The 24,176-nt window shown below is 39.1% G+C and overlaps 1 protein-coding gene across 1 annotated transcript in view; it reads right to left on the reverse strand.

The window, feature by feature from the left end:
* rap1gap2a (RAP1 GTPase activating protein 2a) overlaps positions 1–24,176 on the reverse strand; it is a 94,492-nt gene that overhangs the window by 68,328 nt on the left and 1,988 nt on the right. The window contains exon 2 of the mRNA XM_063492788.1: positions 5,531–5,566. Within this exon, the coding sequence (XP_063348858.1) occupies positions 5,531–5,566 (36 nt within the window). The remainder of the gene's footprint in view (positions 1–5,530; positions 5,567–24,176) is intronic.

The following is a 24,176-nucleotide window of genomic DNA, read 5'->3' on the forward strand; positions in this document are numbered from 1 at the left end:
GGTGTGACATGAGAGGAAGTGTGACATCCTTTGTTGAGTGCACAAGAACGGGTGGAGTCCGACCACTTCCCACATCATACTGCTGCTAATGCATCCGCAACTGTGTGGTTGCTTTCTCTAACCTTTTTTCACACGGTCTGAGGCAGAGGGAAACAAAACACACAGGCAAGGCCCGAAGCTGCGCTGCCAAAAGAAGCGAACTGAAACTGAACCACCTGACCTCAGTCAGCTTGCGTATATTGAACTCTGGTTCCCAGATTAACCCCAGCTGAAGGTCACAGTCACTGTGGGCAGCTGTGCATTAGATATTAACTGAGTGAACTTCTGTCCTTCATTTCTGCTCTTTGCTTTTTCCCCCCCTGCCAGTGATTGCAGGCTTATATTAAATTATGTAGCAGACTGTATCTGTGTACACTGCATCAACAAGCACTTCCAATAAGGAAAAACACAATAAAGTTGACAGCTCATTAAGGCTGTATACAGCCTCCCTGTGACTAATCACTGCTTCTTCTCTTCGTGCTGCCGAGCAAAGCCTCGAGCTTTAATAAGCCGTCACCTAAAGTAAATATAATACCAGCGGACATTCAGTCTCCTGTTTGTTCGGTGGCCACAACTCGCCGTCGTTCCCCGCAATATAGAAGGTACACCGAGAGATAGATTAAATGCCAGGCTCCAGAAATAGCAGCAGCGGCAGCAGCAGCCCATTTGCTCTTTTCCATGATGCTGGCAACCAGATAACATTTACACCTGGCCCCAAAAATCTAGGCTAGACAACGACAAGGGAAGGGGGCTTTTTTCATTTTATCGTGTCCCCTCTTTTAAAAAGACCTCTTTCATATTTCCTCTTCTCTCTTGAGCCCGTCGGCCACTAAAACTTCCTCTCAGTCTGGACAATAATCCGGGTGGACGATAAAGTAAAACTTTTTTCATATTTGCAAAATAACTACATTACATTAAAAAAATGTACAAGTGCAGTTTGGTTACAGTCTTGGAGAACATCACAGCTTTATCCACATCCCATCCACTATAAGCCATCCATCTGAGCTGGGAGGCGCTTTCGGATTCAAGCAGCTGCTCCGCTTAGACGGAGCAGAGAATGAATGGAAATAACATATAACAATGTATAATTAGCAGCAAGTGGCTGTGACCTTTGCGCAAACACACGCATGCATGCTAACAACAGTATCATCAAGAAGCCGAGCAGACAGCCCGCTGTTAAGGAAAAAACAAAACAAGCCAATAAAACAATCTGTGGTTAACCACGTTAAACAAGATATCCAAGTCATTTGTTTTGGTTTACTGCACTGTGGAAGCGTCTGTCGCTGAAGCGTCTTACAAGAGAAAGCCGGGAGCCATGACTGTGACACAGAGCTTCACTAATAGACACAGAAAGATCAATCCTTTAGACCGATTTCACATCCTGGGTATCCACCTCACGCAGACCAAAGCAATAATCTGATCTGTATCAGACAATGTGATGAACAGCTCTATGACTGCCGCGTCAAATATCCTGAAGTGACACTGTTTATTACAGTCTGCTCCAATACACTCTGATCTGTGCTGCTTTTACCAACTTTAACTAGATTCAGTGCAGTCCACACTACTTTACTTCAACCCATGTGAAGTTGAGTAGACTCGCAGACACGGAGGGAGCTGCTTGTTTCCACCGTTTGTGCACTATTTGCCTGTTTAGATCCCCATTAGATACTCTGACAACACAAGAGAGATGCTCTTACTAGGCCAACAGAGTCCTCACAGCACCTTCAGCGGACAAAAAAAAAAGCAATATGAACTTATTCATAGCAATCGAATCAGAAATCTGCTTTTCAGACTTTAATAACTTCTCGGCAGGAGGAGAAACTACTCCACTGGTTTCATAAGATCTCAGGTGTTACGCAACAAAGTGCGAGCTAATATAAGAAAAAAAATCTGATTTAAGAATGTAATAAGGAAAAATAGACCCACGAGAGAAAAAGACTGCAGTTACTCACCACAGCTTGCGCGGCATCGTCACACAGTATTAAGAAGCCGATCAGGTGCAACCTTGCCCCCTTTTCGTCCTCTCTCTCCTCTATTATCCCTGTTTGTCCACTTGTGATATTCACTCACCCTCAGCACCACTTGAAGACAAAACAGATGCATGTGTTTGCTCCACACACACGCACATGCATGCACACACACGCACACACAAACACGGGTTTGATTATACAGGTATTAATGAGGTGACGGCTGTACGGTGAAGGAGGAGAGATCCTTTGTAGCACCCGTGAGCAAAGAAGAGGCAGACGGAGACCGGGATTAATGACAGAGGAGAGATGAGACATGGGGAGAAAGAGCTCGAGCAACAGAGGAATAAATAGCACACTCAAGGGCAGACGGGACGGAAAGGGGAGAGGAGAACAAAATAAAACCCTCACACCTGCTGCCCTGCAGCTGCAAACTTTGAAGTGTGCAATCCAACTGATGTTTTTGCTCCTTTGGCCTTCTCCGTTCTCTTGTTTCCTCTCCTCCCCCCTTGTGGATCTCCTGTACTGTATATTGCTGCATGTGGTTTTGTCTTTTCATTTTCATTTTTTTAATTACAGAAATTTTGCAAACCAACTTTCAGGAATATCCTGAAAGTCATGAATTAGGAATATGACTAATGTCCAAGTCCTCAAAGTATAAATTAAACGGGAATTTCAGGAAGACGCTGTTTGCATTAAAACAGCAACAGTGGATCAGACCTGGTGACCTGTCCAGGCAGCACCCCATCGTTTGCCCTATGACAGCTGGGACAGTGTCCAGCCCTGCCCGGCAACCTGAACTGAATAAGTGGAAGATAATCGGTAGATGGATGCTAGTAACTCTCACATTTCCTGTGACCTGTAACGATATGATTCACCAGGATCACATGAGTAATGAACTCACTTGCATCAATTCATCTACACCTCTGTCCCCATCAACAAATCATCGAAATACTGCAAAATGTCTTTTGCACAGACTGTCTTCTCCTTTATTTCCAGTCCTACAGTTCCTGCTTCTGCACTGTTTTCTTACATCTAACGCCTGGATCAAACACGCAAACACGCACACACAGGTCGGTTTTATTCATCGCTCGTGCAGACCAGGAGCCCCAGCAGAAGTCACGACTCACTCATTGATATTCAGACCCACTACAGAGTAGATGATCTAATGACACCTGGCCATGCAGGAGACACTGAAAGTGTGCACAGCTGTTTGTATGTGAGAGAACAGATAAAAGAGGAGCCCTACTTTACATGTTACGCGCTAACCTGCTTTCACTTTTCTGTTCAGACCACAAAATCTACCATGATTAAGGTTTTACCATAGCAGCATCTGGAGCCCTGTTCCACCATTTCAAGTACTGTTCATGCAAACCTTTTACATTCTTATAATGCATCCTAATAATAATTTTTTTCATTTCTCTTATTCTGTGGAAATTCAAGACAATCACTTGATTTCAATAGAATAATAAAAGTTCACATAAACCCAGAACTTGGATTTGTAAAACAGAGAAAAACATGAATAGAAAAAATATCTATGTGCCACTGCTATCAGGCTACTTGTTTGCAGTTCAAATCAGCGTGTTGCAGATATTTTGTTAAATCCAAACTTCTAATCCTTGATTCTGCGATTCCAACATGCTTTGTTCATTTTTCTTTGAAGATGCAGAATCATTAGCATGACATGGAGGGGTTTTATTTTGTCTTGTCTGACTATACAGACAAAGTCTGGCCACCACCAAGAATAACAAAAGTCATGCTTACATATCTAAAATATGATCTGTTCTCTAAGGCTATCCATCTGGCATGTTTAAACAGATGGTGCCATCATGGCACCTATGGAGAAAAGAGAGAGACGTTGGTAAGAAAAGTAGAGGAGTGTGTGGTTCCTTTGGTCAAGAGAAATGGTGTATGTGCTTAAATATGATGGCTTTGGGGTATAGATAAAGATAGAGTTGACACACACAAAAACCCATAATCTGTCCTCACTAAGGCAACTTCCTGTAGCGAGGCTTGCCGGTGGTTTGTTTCAACACAGAGAAGTTTCACATACATAATATCCTCAAACATTGCCACATGAATAAAGTACACAACTGTGCAAGTGGCATTCACATTATCACATTCTCTGCCCATGCCCTGAATGAATTAAGGTAAAAGCAGAAGCAGTAATTCTACACCTCAAAAGTTCACAGCACTGTGTAATTTTCACAACATTGTTCCTCTAAATTTGCAAAGTCACTGCCCACATTTAAATCCACAGGAGACAGCTTCTGTCTTCTCCTTGCAGAGGTGTGAAACATGAGCCGAAACTAATATCTGCTTGTTGAATGCTGTCAGTTCTTATTAACAAAATTAAGAAATCCAATCTAAGAGTTAGCAACACCATCTTAGCTCAACTCAGCCACACAAAAACAAAGCAAATGGTCAGAGAGCTGCAGCTATGATAGGTCCTTGTTAGAAAAAAATAAAGGTCTGTTACAGTACATGCAAAGAAATTTCATGCACCTGGTGAGATTTAGACCACATTCAGATGCTACAATCCACATGCAGCAATCCAAATCCACACAGAGAACATCTCAGTCCCTCAGTAGACGGACGATGGTGGCAGCCAATTAATTACCATGCCTCTTAAAGGCAGTCTGAAATGATGCAGTGGTTCTTCCTAGTATCATCCTTCACCGCTAAGCTTGGAGAATCTCAAAAAACCTTAATACATGCATATATCTTAAATTTATCTTAAAGGCTTTAATAAAGGTTAATATGATGCCTTTAATAATTCTAGCATGTGTCTCAAATGTCTGTATTCTTTGTGCAATGAGCTATAAGCTGGATTTAATTACTTATTTTTAGATCGTACAGCCCAAACAAACCCTTATGGAAAAACCCAGAGAACGCTGCTTATGCCAGTACATAGTATTCAAAAACTGCAGTCACACCTGGGAGCCACAGTACAACCACAGAATTTACCTAGAACTCACTCGAGTACTTGGCAGTACAGGTATCTGCATGAGAAACTTCCTCCTTGTACGGGTATGACCTGCCAACAGGTACAAGCTGGCAGTGAAGAGAAAGTAAATGAGAGTGAATGACAGCAAAGAAGAAAGGAATCAATTTAGAAAATCTGTCACTCGGACCGGGAGTTGGAGATTTGCGTAAAGAGGTGTATATTGAATTTTTATGTGTCTAAAAAAAAGATTCATAGCTCTGCTGAGACTTTAAAGTCCATCAGTGTGATGGAAAATATGTTTATCCGATGTTTTAAAGGTCTTCAGCTCAGTCTCAGCATGTTTGCAGAAAATATGGCTTTGTGCTTGACGGACACATTTCTGAATATTATCTGGAAGTTGTGGTGATTGGGCGATTGGGTTCAGAAGAGAGAATAAGATTTCCAAAATGACCCAGAGTGCCCATGTAGGCTGTCAAAGGAATAGACCACACCAGGGTGGCCCAGGCCCTTTGCTTTACGTCATCCTCCCTCTAAAACCTCTAAAAATAACAAGAACAACAACAAAAAAACCACTTACCGTGCTTTCAGTGCAGACAGAGTGGACTTGTCAATCCTGGAAAAGAAGCAAGAGAAGGCAGACACACACATAAAGGGGAAATTATTATTGATCATGTCTCTGATACAAATTGCTCCAAGCAGCAATTCAGTTCTTTAGTCTAATTGCTCCTAATTTACTAAGGACATAAGCACAGGAAGGCAGGCAGATAAAGACGGTTAGGAGTGAGATTTATGTCTCCACGGGCCCCTCGTGCTTCTGTGGCTTTAAAAAAAGAAAAGGTCATTAAAATTGTGGTTGCTTCTATTTGCCTTAATAGCTGCGGCAGTGTGAGTGTAAGCAACTGGCATAGAGCAGAGCCTACTTTATGACAGACAGCCTCGTTTAACGAAGTTACCTCTCGGCAAGCTGCTCGACGTCTCAGTGCCTCACTGCACACTGGCCACACTACAAACAGGAGCAATCGGCTGTTTCATATTCACAACATTTCAGTTTTGGTGCTGCTGTTCTCGTGCGAGTCATTTGAGGCTTTTCCATAAAGGAAACTATAAATATGTCAAGAGTCTTAATTTAAGGTTTATTTTGTGTGTTCTTATCAGCAAATGCATGCCTTACCGCAATCTACGCAGTGCCCAGCAGAGACATTTTAAATATCATTTGAATGTTTTCCACTTATTTGATATCAATAACAGTGCAGCATTACAGCAGCATCAGATCAGAGATAAACACTGTAAGCTCTTGTGATGTTTCACCGTCATGCAACAAAAAAGCTGATATTCAAATGTCAGAACAGAAAGTTTCTTATTTAGCTGCAGTTAGTTCATCATGTTCCTAAAACAACTATTGGACTTTATGGCCGTGCTGTGACAGATGAATTACCCTCAGTCATATTGTAACAGAGCAGCAGCTGAAAACACACAATCTATATTATGGCTCAATAATCCACCAAATCATACAATTTATTACAGGTAAGGGGAAATGATAACATATGTTTGTTAAAACATATTATGAGAGCAAAATCTCATCACCAGATTTTAGCAGTAAAACCACTATATATGCTCACCAGCCACTTTATTAGGTATAGTTTGCTAGCGTTGGGTTTAGACCTCCTTTGGCCTCTAGAATTTCTTTAATTTTTTGTGGTACATATTTAACAAGGTGCTTGAAACACCCGTCACAATTTTTGGTCCATACTGACATGACATCATCACGCAGTTGCTGCAGATTTGCTAGCTACACATCCATGATGTGAATCTCCTGTTGCACCACATTCCAAAACTGCTCCATTGAGCTCGGATTGAGATCTGGTGACTGTGGAGGTCATTTGAGTACAGTGAGTATTCTCATGTTCAAGAAACCGGTTTGATACAATTTGAGTTTTGTGACATAGTGTGTTATTCTGCTGGAAATAGCCAACAGAAGATACAGTGGGTACACTGTGATCATAAAGGTCAGCAGGTAGGCTGTTGCATGCTCAGATGGTACTAAGAGGATCAAAGTGTGGCAAGAATATATCCCCCACACTGTTACAGCGCCACTACCAGGCTTATGTGCTGATACAAGGCAGGAGTGATCCATGCTTTCATGTTGTTTAGGAAAAATTCAGACCCTGCATCCACAAAAATAATCATTAGATCGATTGGTTTTTTTTTTCAATCTTACATCATCCCGTTTTAGTGAGCCTGAGCGAAGTACAGGCTCAGTTTCCTGTTCTCAGCTGACAGGAGATGTGCTTGTGTGGTCTTCTGCTGCTTCAAGTCTAAATGTATTGTGCATTCAGAGATGCTCTTCTGCATACTATGTTTGTTAATAGTAGTTATTTGAGTAATTGTTGCATTCCTATTAGCTTAAAGCAATTTGACCAATCTCCTGTGAACTTTACATTAGCAAGGCCCAGAGAACTGACTTAAATCACCTCACCTTCCTCATTCTGATGCTCAATCATCATGTCCACGTATACATGTCTAAACGCACTTAGTTACTGCCATGGGATTGGCTGCTTGGATATTTATGTTAACAAGCAGTTGAACATGTGTACCTAACAAAGTGGCCAGTGAGTACATTTTTCTTATCCAAAGAAAGTCACAGATGGTCACCATTGTTTGGTAACAGTAAGCTCGGCGTCCTCTTCACCTCTACATTTGATTTTACATTTACTAATGTGCTGATTAGCAGATGTTCAAACAGCTTCCATTTATCCATATCTGTGCCCGTGATAAACCAAAAAATGTTCAAATTTGTGACTAGATGGACTCATAATTAAATACTACAGATGGAAGGTAAACCTAATGTGACTAAGATTTTGAAACTGCTCAAAAACAAAACACTGTAAACAGCATTTTAAGGAACTTTACAGTAGTATGTTGTCAGTTTGCATCTGGATGCTGCTACATTTAAGCTCACACCCAAAATGAAGAGGGTTCAACTTCTCGGAAGAATCAATTTGTACAATATCTAAATACTTATATGCTGATGTTCTTTGTTTACAACTGACAATGTACAAGAATTTCAATTCATTATCATCAGACCTGTGAGAAGTGCATTTTCCCGTCACACCCTGCCTAATCTTAGCAGCATACAAAACACAATCTTGTAAATTTCTAACAGCAATCCAAAATAAAAGAAAAATAATCCCCCTTAACATATCCCTTCATCTCATACTGAGCATTCAAAAGAAGAAAATTAGAGACATTATTCCATGAGCTTTAACATTGCTTGGTTTAAAAATTTTGTAAAATGCTGATACAATTTTTCTTTTAGGGAAATATTTTTTTCCCAAGGATTAAAAAGACTGGATCTCTAACAGAGAAGTATCACAGAGAGACATTAGAGAATATTTTAACTAGCAGAGGAATTATCATACAGTACATTACTCATCTTCCATTAAGCCTGTGGATGAATAATGTCTAGGTTTCAATCACCAAGCATTCAAACATGTGCTGAGACTGCACTGTACTTGAATTGCACTTGGACCCGTAACTCATTATCAGTCCAAACTAAAGCAGTTGTGGTTTATTTAAACCTTCTGACCACTTAATTCTATTTTCGCGCTATCACCATTGACTTATGACAGTGGATGATTACATCTATCCTGAAAGTTATTTTTTAAAAAAGACATCCTTTTTAAAAATTAGTGTATCTGAAATCTTTTTTCTTTTTTTTTTGTCCAGCTTTTTTTTTTTCTTCTGCAAAACACAACATATTGCACGCAAAGCTGCTGCTGCTGCTGCTTCTCAGCTCTGTCTGTTCGAGGTTATCTCAGCCTGTCTGGCCTATGCTGCATCAGCCCAGCTGGGAAGGTTAAGTGCTCTGAAGATGTGCTTCAGTGTCAGAATGACGAGCAGCAAGGGAGCCAAGCGCACAAAAACACTCCATCCGAGTGTGTCACAGCATTCAGTGCTAAATGGGCTTGCTGGCAGCTTCTTTAACGCTGCATCATGGGAACTTCCCTCTGCCAATATAGTAGGAGAGCATTACCAGAACAAGCTGCGTCCCTTTACCAGCACAGCAGCAACAACAACCACAACTGCCAGCAGGCAGAAACAAAGTCGCCTGTTGAATATAATCCCTCCCTCAACAGAGACAACACAGAGTGAAACTGTAAATGATCACACACACACACACACACACACACACACACACACACACACACACGCACAAACACAGACAAACAGAGGACAAAGTGTTAGAGGTGTGACACAGAGGAGCCCTCCACCCATCCTTCCTTTTCATAAAAAAAGTTTACATTTCTACTCCACCCATTCGCACACTGTACAGTAACAACAACTGGCATACGCTGCAGCTGATTATAAAGCACAATGGGAAGGATTCAAACACAGTGTAGAACTGCATGTAAATGGACACAAATGTGAGCATGGACATGCACAATGCAAACTTTCCTAAACACACGTGAGCATTGAATGAAAACGCATACATACCATCCAAATCCACCAAATGACACACTTCTCCTCCTCAGCATTTTGTCAGTCTGACCTTCTCAGCAGTCTCTTTTGCCTCTCTCCTCTGGGAGCTGTGTGCTCTGCTGACAGTCTTCCTCTATGTGTGTGTGTGTGTATATATATATATATACACACACACACTCTGTATACTTGCACTTTGTCTGTTTCTGTCTGACCCAGGCTCTCTGTCTCACTCCCTCTCTCGCCCTCTCCCCCTCTGTTTGCCTTCCTTTCTCTCTCCCTGCTCTTTTTCACCTGCCTCTCCACAGCTGCTGTTGTCCAATTTGCCACTTGACCCGTCAACAACTTTCCTGAAACACCGGTTCACAGTCTGTCAAACCCGCGCTCAAATCTGACACACTGAGAGATACAGGTACACATATTTCAGCAGGGTAGGGGAGGAGCCAAATGAGGAGGGGCCACAACCACCCATCTGACTCTGCTGGTTTGTTTCCCACACAAACACACATGTAAAGGGCTACACATGCATCGAGCTCTATCTCAATAACCACAACCAAAACACATGTACGTTGTATTCTTGCTTACACGCTGTCCAACAGGAAATGCAATAACTGCCTGCACTGCCCCCTTTTTTTTGTTTGCACTCACACATGCAAAAATGTCCCTGAATAAGCAAAGTTGATAAGTTGATCGAGCATTTTGATGTGGATTGTAGAAACTTCAGGTTAACGCTGCAAAAAGCTATATTTCTATTGCGTCATTCCTATTTCTAATCTATTATAAGTGTATCAGAGGAGTCTGTGTTGAATGGAAAATATGTCAGTTGCTCAACAGAGGAGTCAAACTGGATTATTTTTGTTGCACTACATAGCATTAACACTCCTCTGAAGGAAAGAAAAAAAGAGCCCAACAGTTGCGCAGAAAGACTGCAGCGAAACCTCTCATGTTGTGGCCAAAGGGAGTGTCCTTCCTGACGCCCTTTCTTCTCACTCCAGAGTTGACACTCTCAGAATTTACAAGCCCTCAGTTTTTCAACAGTTCAATTTCAATGTGCAGTGTGTTTGCGATCTGCAGAGGTCCAGGCTGTTAAATATACTAGCAGTGTAAAAGCAAAAGCAGCTACTTGAAGGACATTTTTACCAGCTATTTTTAAGGAAAGTTAACCTTGGGCCATTTTAATATTATAATACAATAGTATTAATAGACCAGAATACGGCCATTCTAATTCTGATGAGTGAACTCTGTTATGCAGACCACGATCAGAGAAAAACACTTAAAAGAATCTAGGTCTATTTGCCTACATTGTAGGTGTAGGTGTGGAGACTCTGTAGGTGTGGAAACAGAGTCTCACAGGAAAATTAATATAGTCAGAGGTTAAAGTGGGATTTTAAAGGTGGGGGAACCCAAGAGTGATTGTAGTGGTGGAACATGGAAAAAAGCATAACTTGGAAATAAGTCACAGCGCTCCAGAAGATTTTCTTAACTTACCACAACTTAACATTATAGCACAATATCTCATGTAAGCTTTAAATGACCAGTCTATTAAATGCCACTCCTTACCTTTAAAATTAGTCTTCTGTTCTGTCTTTCTTGCATCTTTTTCCATCTCTGAGTGAAGTTATCGCACACTTTTCTCTCTCCTTGGAAAATAGAGTAGCTGTACCTTTAGCTAGCTAGCTGACGCACTGTGTGGGTGCTAGCTAGATGCTAAAGTACCACACCTTACTAACATAGGTCCGCTGTAACACCTGAGTATAGCGCTATAAATGATGCATAAACCCATCATAATCATCATTATTATTATTATTAGATTTTTATTTTTTGTGTCTTTCCTCCTCATGTAAAATAAGCAGTAGCGACGGGCACGTTATTTAAGTTTAAAATTTAAAGTTTAAATATGGTTTAGTGTTGATGTCAAATAATAACTCTCTAAAGTAAGGAGCCTGTTTTGCAAATTAAAGAAAAAGCTCAAATAACGAGTTGTAAAAAAAAAAAAAGGTAAATCCCAAATGGGGCTAAGTAAGTAACAGTTAGTAAAGAGAACCCCCATACCTTTGTCAAGTGAAGTGACACTATGGACATTTTTTGCAGCAACAGGAACATTAATGAAAGTTCACGTATAGATAATGATATGGTGATAAGGAGCTGGGGAATAATTACAATTTGGAGCAGGTAAAATAATAAAGAGGTTATTTCAATTTCAGCTTAACAATGAACTGAATAGCAGCTTTCTAATTTCACAGGCCGTGGTTTGACAAGATGCTGTCTTCAACAGTAACTAATCCAGCCACTCTGTGGCTGCCATACTAGTGAAGCTGTCACAAAGCATGCCATAAATACAAGTAATAACATAAAACCCATTCAAACAGACATAGTATCATTTCAAATGCAATTCCCCCCCAAGGCTTTTCTGTTGAATTGAAAAGAATGGTTTCAGTTATTCTTTTTCACATTGAAATAGGCAACACGTCCTTCTGTATTCAAAGAGAGCTACTTTCATTTCCAGTCACTTCAAAACATATCCAGTGAGAACAAGAAACCAAACAAGCACTTTAGAAGTCTGTTGAATGTGATGGCGTAATGCTTTCACAATTAAATTCTCAATTATCAGCATGCTTTCAGTCTCTTTTAAGATTGTCAGTCACTCTCCCTCTAGTGGTTTAGAGATGTGAGAAACCATGAACACAACAGCAGCAAGAAGAAAATGCAAATATCAGACTGACAAAGAAAAAATACTTTGATTCTCAAACCTTAAAGGTTCTGAAAATTTTGGTCTTTTGTATCCAGTATCATGAAAGATCAAACTCAATAAATGCTGCAAATTACTGTGTCGCACAAAAAACAGAGGCATGTCTTTATGCTACACACACACACACACACACACATGTCTGGTTTGCTATCCTCGTGGGGACATCCCATTGACATAATGCTTTCCCTAGCCCCTTACCCTAACCCTAACCATTAAAAATGAATGCCTAACCCTAACCCTTACCCTAAACCTAACCATAACCTAATTGTAACCCTGACAGTAAAACCGCATTTTGAGTGTGAAAATTGCTTTCAACCCCGAGGGGACCTGGATTTTGGTCCCCACGGTGCAGAAAGTCCCCACCAGGATAGTAAAAGTCAGATTTTGGTCCCCACCAGGATAGTACGAACCCGTACACACACACACACACACACACACACACACACACACACACACACACAAAGTTTTATGACACATCAGGAATCCATGTTCTGTATACATGGGTGGGCACCTAACAGCACAGGGGAGCAGTTAGGCAGCAGCTGGTGACGCAGCAGCCGAGGAGCCAGATGTTACTTTCAAAACATTTTTGTGGATGAAACAGGAAAAATCAACCCTCCTGAACAAATGCAAACTATCAACTTTTAACACCAATTTAAAATTTCCCCCCATTTGTATTGATAGTCCTAAAATATGTAAATAAAAGAATGATGCCATAGCAGGTTAGAAAATAAGATTAATGAATGATTGGAAAAACAAAAGATAAAATAGGGACAAGTAAAAAATAAAGTACAAGCCAGTGACAAGACCTTTGCTGCAGGTCTTAACTCCTTGGCCAAAACTACAACATGAACATGAAAAGCTGTCACTATAGTGATGACACAATTTTGCGGTTGTGTGAAGTATACACCCTGCAAACAGTAGCACAAAAATATAAGCATGTTTCTCTTGGTAAAAATAGCTTTAATAAAGCGTCATCTGGAGCTAAAGTAACTGCATGTGTGCAGCACGTATCACTACTTGCTGGCAGATTTAAGTCAGAGGATCATCTTCTCTTTTTTCGCACAGCTTCATTTGTTTAATCTAATACCCGATGACTCAATATCTGTCTATTCTGTAGATATTTCACCGTGGCGAGTTTAATGTTAGCCTGAGAAAGAGCAAACTGCAAGTTCAGTCTTATAAAAACTGTGGAATAACGATATTTATGACACTCATATTTCCTCTCAGGTTTAAGTGCAACACACTCATTTTATCTTTGAGATGTGAAATGTGCATTCACAGCACCACGGATGTTTGTAAGTGGGCTGGGTGACATCACCCGACAGTAACCAGTTGGCTGATGTCACCAGGTCGCCACAGTGTTCGCAACTGACAAACAACACCAAGTGCATGGTAACTATTAAAACTCCATTAATTTGTTCAAACTCTTTTATTAAACGCAGTGCATCAGCAATAAAGACTGATGATGGCACTGTGTTGTGCCAGAGACCTTTTCCTATATATAGAAGACATAGCACTCAGACAATTGTGGTCTACCTGAGACGTGAGGCATTCTAAGGATGGCGATTGTCCCGTCCCTGTGTGACATCGGTAGCTAAAATGGGAAACATTAGCCAGTCACACTGATGCACTGATGACTGCAGAGTGAAGGTTCACGACTGTATCAGCTGTGTGGCGGCATATTTCCTTGTTGTTGCAATAATCATGTAGAGAAACATGAACTAGCATGGCATTTGTTCAATGCTCCCATGATGAAAATATGAAAACATGTAAAAAATATTTGAAATAAATGATAGTGGTTGCTACATGAAACGATTATGTACAAAATTTGTATATACAGCACTGTACTTGAGCCAGCCCTCGTTTTTATATTTTGCTCAGAAATATAAAAATTATCAATGTATTAATTAAAACTTGGCTATAGATGCTCACTGGTGTGTACCTCCTGTTCTCCTTTGTACATACTGACAAAAATTTGAGCCAAAAATCTCAAATTTGTATTCATCACTCCAGACACTGATGCTGAAGCTGTCCTGAAATTGAACTTTGTTTACAGTTTGGCATACCACAGTCTTTTGTCTGTTTGCCTTCCTTAATGATTACTTGACAGCCACGCTTCCACTGGGACCATTTCTAATGCAATTCAGTGAACAGCAGACGGATCAACTGAAGGGTCAGATGCATCTCTGAGGTCTTGTGTGTCAGGTCTTTGCTGGATTTTTTCCCTATTTCTTTAGCATGTGATTTTGAGACACTGTTCATCTGCTGTAGATTGGCTTTTAGGCTTGTAGGAGTAATGCTATATAAATTATGAATTAAGTACTTGCTAATACCAAATGAATACCTTAATCATGCTTTATAGTGTGACATTATTATAAAGTGCTACCAAACATTCCTCTAAAAATGGTCATATACCAGAAGAGTACTGAAAACAAGTGAAAATGTTGGCAGTGTTCAGAGGAAAAACTTTAAAAGACCTTCTGAAGGCCTGGAGAACTCCTTCTGCCTCCTAGGAAGCACATACACACACATCATGGGTATATAATGTTTGGAAAATATAAATCAGATTATGGTAAACTACACTACTTTAAATGGATTGTAATGTAATGTATTGTTGTAAAACGTTGGACATGCACAGTAGAATATTGTTCATTGGTAAAAAGTGATTTAAACCTTTGGAAAAAGGAGAGATTTATTGTTTTGTTTTTTTATTTACATTTTTTTAAACTTAGATTTTGTTGGCAGTTTAACATAAATGCAATTTATGACCCAGTGACACTGAAGAGATGACTCCTACCATCTCCATTCATTTCTATAGCAGTGACTTCAGCTGTCAAATCTTCAAATGTTCGGGATTTGTTCCAAGATAGCTGCCAAGTTGCAAGACTTGTTTCTAGCAGGACTTTGTGCTGCTGCTATAAAAGACTAGCTTAATATACATAGGTATAACACATCCTGCATTTTCTTTGTTGCTCATGAAACTGTAAAGCCTGATCTGACTGTGTAGCTAGACCAGTGGGCCATCTGTGTAACAGGGCATGAGTCATTTGCAATCTTATAAATATCCTTTATCAGTGTCTAATGTCACAACACTATTCCAGCACAGGTTTGCTGTTCACAGCATCTTCCTAACACTCTTCTGTTAACGTGATGCTGATGAAACAACATTAACTAAAAAGCAGAGCTTTTTGGATGACAGATAAGAGGGTGTGTGTTTTTGTTTTGTTTTGTTGCATTTACAACGTTGTGTGTTAGTTGTTGATAGCAAGGTGAGAAATAATAAAGAAAGGACATTTGATGCTGAACCTAGCATCAATATGATTAATCCTTTAAAGCTACGGCAATCCTGTAAATTGACATATTTTAAAACTGAACTTTACTGCTGCAATAAAATGTCTTTTGGGGAAAGGAAGACTGTCTTCACTTCATACACGTTTTTTGGTTTTCACAGTTTCAAGCATCCATTTCTTGAAAGCATCCATTATCTCATAACTGTTTGCAAAAAACACCATTTTCAAATAATATTTTCTTCTCATAGGACTGTTTCAATACAAGACAATATAAAACCCCTTTGCTGGCAAAACCAAAATAATCCCATCAAAACATCCCTTTTCTGTATATATAAGACTTAAGTATAAGTATTCATTACAAACACCAGTCAGTAAAAATATGTGTGGGACATTTTGGATTTTGAAAGGAATAAGAAGAAAAAAATCTCTCCTTTCACTCTAATGAGTTTTCTCTGCCTCTCAGATGTTTGTAGCCAGTTAAAAAATGGTACTAATGGATCAATCCCATAGACCACAAGACTTCAAAACGTCTAACTTTATAGTACTAAAAAACCCCTTCATATTTACAACCTGGTACATGAAATTATATTGATCTATAGGCATATATTCTATGCAATGATTTGAAACACACCAACAAGTCCACCTTTGAATGCCTCAGAATAAACAAAATGAATGTTTTGGAGTGGCCTGGTTAAAGTCTGGGCTTAGATCTGATTGAGATGCTTTGGCATGACCTTAAACAGGCTGTCCACGCTTGAAAACCCTCCAGTGTGGCTGAATTAACACCAACATTCCTCCACAAACACTTAATTTGTAGTTCATGCTGCCAAGGGTGGCACAACCAGTTATGAGGCTTAAGGGGGAAGTTACTCATTGCTTCCTTAAGAAAATGAAATCATGTATCATCATTTTGTATTTACTCAGGTTTTTTTAAAAATAAAATATTAAAATGTGATTATCTGAAATATGCAAAAAATATGCAAAAATCTAAGAAATCATGAAAGAGGTGTTTTTTCACAGCATTGTAGCTTCGCCCTTCATAACACCAGCAAAAGTGGGTGACTTTTAAATAACTAATCAATCAGTCTGGATAGTGGGTTTATTGACGTTGTTACTTTGATTTACAGGCTTCATCTACCAGTTCGAGTCATCGAATTAGACTTCTTAGTCATGTTTGGTTAGCAAATTTCTAGCCTTTTATTAGATTGCTATTAAGTAGCAGATTTTTGTGTCTTTGCTTTGCAGCTGTACAGTTTATTTATATAGTTTGCTAACCAAATTTGCTAGCGTTAGGTGACAGTACTTCCCCATCACCTAATTGTTGTCACACCTGGCTCCCAAATTAATAAATAAATGACAAATAACATGGTGCTGACCAAAACACTAATGCTGAGTGTAAGGAAGAGGACTCCCTTACTACATTTATTTATATTACATTATCTGTATAGCACTTTAGAGCATACCTTTCACTTTATTAAAAGCACCTTATCAAGCACTTTATTGAGCATTGCACTTTAAGCATGGATTTGCACAGTAAAACATTTGCACACAAGAAGTTTAATTATTTATTGAATATTTATTGGGAATTTTAAAATCAGTTGGTAGCCTTGTTTCAGATCCTGCACAGCTGCTCCTCATCAAGGAATGTGGTGGTTGTCTGTCAGGAAACAAGAATGGTGATTGAGATTGTGATTAAGGTTTACCAGTAAGGAAAACTAATGCAAATGTGTGTGTGAAATCTAGGAATAAAAGTGGTGCAAATAAGTGTTTGTAAGATAATGATTACTCACCGTTCTTGCCAGTGTCCTCTTCAAGGTGTTTGGGCAAATGTTTCCCCGGGGGTCCAGACACCATTTAAAGGTTCCGGGAGAGACCATTGGTAAAGAGAGTGTGGTGAATCTTTTTGTGCGTGGGTTTCGGGGTTTTTATAATATTGGGTTTGGTGTAACATTAAAGTGTGAACTATTTATTAATATGAAAATGTGAAATGTATTTATGTATTTATTTATTCTAATTGATATATTGTATATTGTGGTGGAAGGTTGGGATTTAAGAATTTACCTAAGAGTGGAATAATGGTTAAGTCGGTGACAGCTGAACATATTTAAGGCTGCCAGTTGTCATTAGAGGTGGGATTTTTTGCTGTGAAGAAGTGCGATAATTTAATTGTTGTAAGGAGAGATGTGTCGTCAATAATTACTTTTGTTCCACTGCACTTGCCCTAGTCCATCTCACTGTGTTTCCAGCCGCTAAGGGCTGGCCTGTGACACTGAGGCTGCAAAACTGATGGGTAACGTTTCAGCAGGTACAACCATCTTTTATGTACAGTCTATGGTGTCACCTATGCATTATGAAGTGGCTTATGCTGTTCTCCTCAAAAAATGTATACAAGTGTGAACAACATTGTTTTGTTTTGTGTTAGCAGTGATTGTAATTGTGTTTGTCTTTTACCACCCGTCTCAAATGCATCACAATGCAGGGTGTTTTAGTGAGTAAGAGTGTGTTAACGAAGTTTTCAAGTAGAGAAAACAAGATCTGCCAATGATGCCTATATGTGTAAATTGCCAAAAGGGGGATAAATTAATTAAATGGGTTCAGACGACTCAGCACTGGATTCAGAAAACGACATTTGGAGTTGTAGCAGTCAGAAAAACTGTAACATAAACAGCACAGTGGTCACTGAGTATGTTTGTGTTGTATGTGTGAAAGTAATGCATATTCATGTCTCATAATTTTTTTTTATCTCAGACTTTATAAATTCAATTTCTGTTTTTTTTCTCTCTTCCATCAATCGAGTTTTGTTTATTTCACTTTAGTCCCTCGTGTCTTTCTCAGTAGCAATTCTTCCCGGCAGCTGGTGGCAGCGGGACACCACAAGAGACGCAACATTTCCATCTTTATTTCTTCTGTGTCGCTTCTCCCCTCTTTCATCTCTCTCACAGCCATGTAATGAGGTATTTAGTCATTAGATAGATTCCCAAGGGGGAGATACACAGACAGACACGAGAGACCTTTCGCTTTTCTTCGTCTACCTCTCTCTCCCTCCTCCCAACCGGCCTCCCCTTCTGTGCCACTAATAGGTTACTTAGTCTTATGAGGTTTTACCAGAGGGTTGCTGATTTAGTAACAGAGCTGATGCTCTGCTTAATGGCTCCTGCCTCATTCACATTAATCACCATCTGTTATAACGCACACAGAGCACAGAAGAACCAAAGCTGCCTATTGATCGACTACCAGAGAATATATGAATGTCATAGGATTTCTTTCATAGGATATTGGTCTTTGAATACCACATGCACACAGCTGGTACTGCACAGCTGTTTTCTAGTGATGAGTTTCTGTATTCGGCTGATGTCCTTTAAAGGTTTTAGCGAGCTTTAAAAATGCATTTAAACTCACCGGCCACTTTATTACTGTAGGTATAATGCAAACATCTAATCAGCCAACCACATGGTGGAAACTCAGTGAATATATGCATGTTGCCATGATCAAGCTTATGTTCAAACTGAGCATCAGAATCATTAAGAAAGATGATTTAAGTCACTCTGAATGCTGAATCGCTGTTTGTTACAGACAAGCTGCACTGTAAAAAAATCCTAATATAAAAGTATTTTACTGTGTATTTTACAGTTTTGTTCTGTTCTTCTAGAATATCATTAAATTTACATAAATAGACTGTGATTTCACATTTCAAATGTAAATGAATGTAAAATCACTGTAATGTAATAAAACATAATTTTCTTGTTTTTTAAATGTATTTGTCTGTACATATGTATATTTAGATTGTTAAAATACATTCACAAATGTATCATGATTTCACAAATATTTGTCCGTTATTTGAAAGATTGAACTGTTAAATTCAAATGTAATGCTATGGAAAAATATATGAAATGGTTCTTAGAAATTTTTTTTACATCAAATAATTGTTATTAGTATTGCTATTTAGGGTGATCGTGGCTCAAGAGTTGGCAGTTCGCCCTGTAATCATAAGGTTGTTGGTTCGAGCACCGGCTCGGACACTCTCGGTCGTTGTGTCCGTGGTCAAGTCTCTTCACCTACCGCCTCCTGGTGATGGCCAGAGGGGCCGATGGTGCGATATGGCAGCCTCGCCTCTGTCAGTCTGTCCCAGGGCATGCAATCCATTATTATTTAAACCAACTGTTAACTGTATATTTCTGTACATTTAAGTATTATTATTCATATTGCCACATTCATTGACCTTGTTTATAGGTAATTTCATTGTTTAATCACATTAAAATGTTCCTAATTTAATGTATAACAGCACTTGAAAAAGGCAAAATCCCATGTAAAATTAGGGCAACAAACTGTATTGTCATTACTGAAAATAATCGTATTTTTATGAGAAAGTTATTTTCTGTTATTTTATGGTATTATTTTGGCGCCCCAGCTGCCGGAATATTACTGTTTTTCTAAGATGTTTTTTCTAACAGTGTGGTCTCAGTATTTCAGGAAGTGTTGATCTACTGGGATTTTCTTCTACAACTATAACTAGGCTTTTAATGGTGGGGGATATTTTCTTGGCACACTTTAGTATTGCTGCTGACCATGTTTGTCCCTTTACAGTCACAGTGTAGCCCCAAAGCTGAAACCATTTCAAACTGGTTTCTGGAACATGATAATGAGCTCACTGTACTTAAATGGGCCACTGCAGACACCAGGGCTCAATTCAACAGAGTATCTTTGGGATATGGTGAAACAGGAGCTTTGGATTATGAATATTCAGCTGACAAATCTGCAGAAATGGGCAGAAACTATATGATGCTATTATGTCAATATGAACCAAAACCTCTAGAGAATTTTCCAGCAACTTGTTAAATCTATGCCATAAAGAATTAAGGGATTTCTGAAGGTGAAATGGGGTCCAACTCAGTGTACATAACAAAAAGAAGAGGAAATGTACAAGCTGCTGGTCCATAGCCCATATATATCAGAGGTCTAAAAATGGGGGCACAGCCAAATATGCAGATCGATCTGCTGCAGAGAGCAGATGAGAAGAGTAAAGAGCACTTAAATATATTAATGGACACACTTGTGTTTCCTGATTTGAAAATAAAACATAAAATGATAGAGAATTTAAGTAGAAAGAACGAAGTAGAAAGAAATTATAAAAATAATTTACATATCAACTGAAATAATACAAATGTAATAGTGGAATGTCAAAATAAAAAACAAGGATAAGATACAGCGTGAGTAACAAAATAAATTCATATAAAAATCTTAAAGTTGAAACAGTAAGATTTAAGAATATAGAACAGTATAAAAATGCTATATTTTTCCTAAAGAAATGTAAAAATTAAACGAAAATTTACAAAAAAAAGAAGAGGAAGAAGAAGAAGACACTGATGATCGGAGTCATATTTGCTCAGGCAGTTTATTCCACAGTCGAGGAGCCCTAACAGCAAATGCTTGACTGAATTTTGTCTTTAAGGATGAGGAGGGAACAGTTAACAGGTGTCTGCCTGCGGGTCTGAGGCTGTGCCTGATACGGGAATCACACAGTAAGTATTTATTCTGAGGCAGGACCATGAAAAGCTGTAAAAGTAATAAGCAGCATTAGAAGTCAGCACACATAGTGTGAACTTTTTCCTGCACTCTAGTTTGTTAAACAATTTATTTTTGCAGCATTTTGTTTTTGAGCTGGTGAAAAAGTTTTTTGATTAACCCTAAACAATGTTGGTTAACAGTCATATTAAAATGATTCTTATGCTATTTTATTTTGAACTAAGCACTGTGAAATGAATAGCAATAGTGACTGAGGTACTAAATATAGTTTGATGGCACTGAAACATTATTAAATCCACATTTTTGATCCTCTGTGGAGATGTGTGTTTGCCTAAAACACATGAGGTGAGTAATGGAGCTCAATGCACTTTATTACCTAACAGAATTGATTTAGAACCCAAGATAACATACTTTATTCAATATATGATAAAAATCTAACAAACTTTATTTGATCATTAGGAACCCCCTCAATATGAACTGTTATTGAAGAAATATGCAGAAGGTAGATATATTTTTCATTTCCTTCTTGAGTCGGTCTCTGTGCAATAAACCTTCCTTTTTTCTTCTATTCTATTTTTATTTTCCCATTTTTGCCCCCCATGGTTCATCGCTTTGTTAGTGGATTTTAGTAAAAATGACAGCGAGCCCACCCATACACCCACTCTTCCAATTCACCCACACAGAGAGATGAGAGCGCACATCCATAAACAGCAGGCATCGCATGTGCACAGGCGCACATTCATGCATTCATAAATTTCGACACATGCACACATTCATGCGCTCAAATTAATAAGCTGTGACATGTGCGCACGTGCTGCGCCTCCTCCACCCACGGGTGACACAGTGCTATCATTCCTTTTTTTAATCCCATTATTCGGCAACATTGATCAGAAAAAAGAAAATCCACTTCTTCACATACTTCCCGTTACTGTCCGTGACGCCAAACACACAAGGCTCTGCAAACAGAACCAGACACCAACCAGGGGCAAGTGCAATTGCTCAGCCTACAAAAAAGCAATTTAATCAGGTGTGCTGTGAGAACATGGCAATTTCCTCACTGCATTTCATTTTCCACTAAATGGGAACACACAAATGCAAACACAGGCTGAGGAAGTTTAACGCAAATCCCCTCTGCAACTGATGACTCATGTGTTTCTGTATTAAAGTGTGCGCTGATCTCATCAGCAAAGAAGGTAAGGGAATAAACAGGAAGAATGTAATCGTTCTTTACTGAGGGCTAAATAATTCTCAACTGTAACCAAAGCACGATGGAAAAATAGTAAAATACAACTGAGTTCAAGTGGAGTGAAGGTGCAAAATTCAGTCTCGAAACACTTTTTGGAATCATGAGTTTTTTGATCAACTTCGGTCTGATCTTCATCTAAGCCTCAATTTTATAAAACCATTTTCTATAAAAAAAAAATCACATAGCTGGACTTGAATTTGAACTCATGCTAATAAAAGAGAATCTCTGTGCTAACAACTTCTCTAAAAGCTAGGGAGATGAGATCGCCCCTTGCTATAAATAAATGCACACATAGTCTGGTTAATGTCAGAGTCTGGGTAGATGATGCATTACAACAATGCACAAAGTTGGAAAAAGCTACAAAAGGATTTCTAGTATGAACAAAAGTGAACCAAATGTGTACAAATGGAGGGAACCCCGGACTGTTGTTACTCTGCTGAGGAGCACGTCCTACAAATATTACAGAAGGTGAAAACTCTTATCAAAGTAACTCGTTTAAAACACTCGATAAGAATAGTGCTAATAGAAAGACACAACTAAGAAAAAATCTTACTCTTCAGTGGAAAACAAAACAAAACAAAACATAGAGAATATCAGATGTGTGCTAAAGACCTCTCTGGAAAATGCTGATGAGCCAAAATTTGATCTTTTTGGTGAGAATGTATGCACCACGTTTGAAGGGAAAGGGCAATGTGAATCAGTAAAACATGGTGGAGGGATCATCATGGTTGGGGGCTAAATGTATTGTGGTCAGTAAGGAAAAATTCCCCTAAACACACAAAGAAGACACCAGCAAATGGTTAAAAGAGATATAAAAAACCAAAAAAGTAAATGAAACTTAGGGACATCTTGGGGGGGTTAAATCTGAAGAGGGCTGTTCAGTCAAAACATTCAGAAAATATTCATGAACTGACTGGAAGACAGGGCTAAATAATTGGCAAATCTCAAAAAACCGCCACAGGAAACTATACTGTGCTGCTAAACAAGGGTCTATCAATTATTCAATTCAAGAATTCAAGTTGACTTCTATACAGGTTGCAATGAGGGATATTACTCAAGTGTTCTAAAAAGAAAAAAATGGGGATGAATATGTGCCAGTTTAGTGAGACTATCGATGACTGTGACCCGGATGAAGATCCGGACACATGGTGAGTAATCAGTGCAGAAATCTTGGTATTTCCAAAGCTTTTGGGAAAAAAGAGAGAGGGGAGAAAGAGAGAGAGGAATGTGAAATGTTGATAGATTGAGGGATTCATAGATGTGATAATGACGGGCAGAGGAAGGAGGAGATGAGAGACAATAGGACAGGAGTTCTGTGAGGATAGAAGAAAGTCTCTGAGTGGTGTTGGTTGATTTTTAACAGCCGTCAATTGGTCTGCTCAAGATAATATGGGGACAAAAGATATGAGACAGGCAACATGGGCATGATAAATAAACCCTTTTAAATCCAATGGGATTAAAACAGATGAACTAAACGCAGTAACTATTCACACTGAACACTGTTTTGAAAGAAGGTTAAAAAAAACCTCCTAAATGCAAAGGACTGACACTGACTCGCTGTAAGCTCGTCTGCATGCACAGTGTGTAGGGTGTGTTTGCTCAAAGAAAATGGGACAAATCCTGGAGGTACAGATTAGCCATCATGTATTTTGAACTGAATCATCAGCGGATTGCATGAAATGCTGCCAGCAGGACCAGTCGTCCACTTGACACAGCAGAACTGTGATTTGTAAAGCGCTTTAGTCTGGGACTGCTGTGTCAAGAGTCTCTTTTTGGTTGATGTGACGATTCTGAAGCTCCAAAGCTATTAATATCCCAAAGTCTGCCATCACTGACCATTCATAACAGGAGTGGGCTGGGGGTGGGGGGTGGGGTTCAGCTGAAGGCACAGCTCATGACAAAAATGCATTACCCAGTGGTCTTATAATTCTTCATG

The sequence above is a fragment of the Pelmatolapia mariae genome, linkage group LG14, assembly GCF_036321145.2.
Source record: "Pelmatolapia mariae isolate MD_Pm_ZW linkage group LG14, Pm_UMD_F_2, whole genome shotgun sequence".
NCBI lineage: Eukaryota > Metazoa > Chordata > Actinopteri > Cichliformes > Cichlidae > Pelmatolapia > Pelmatolapia mariae.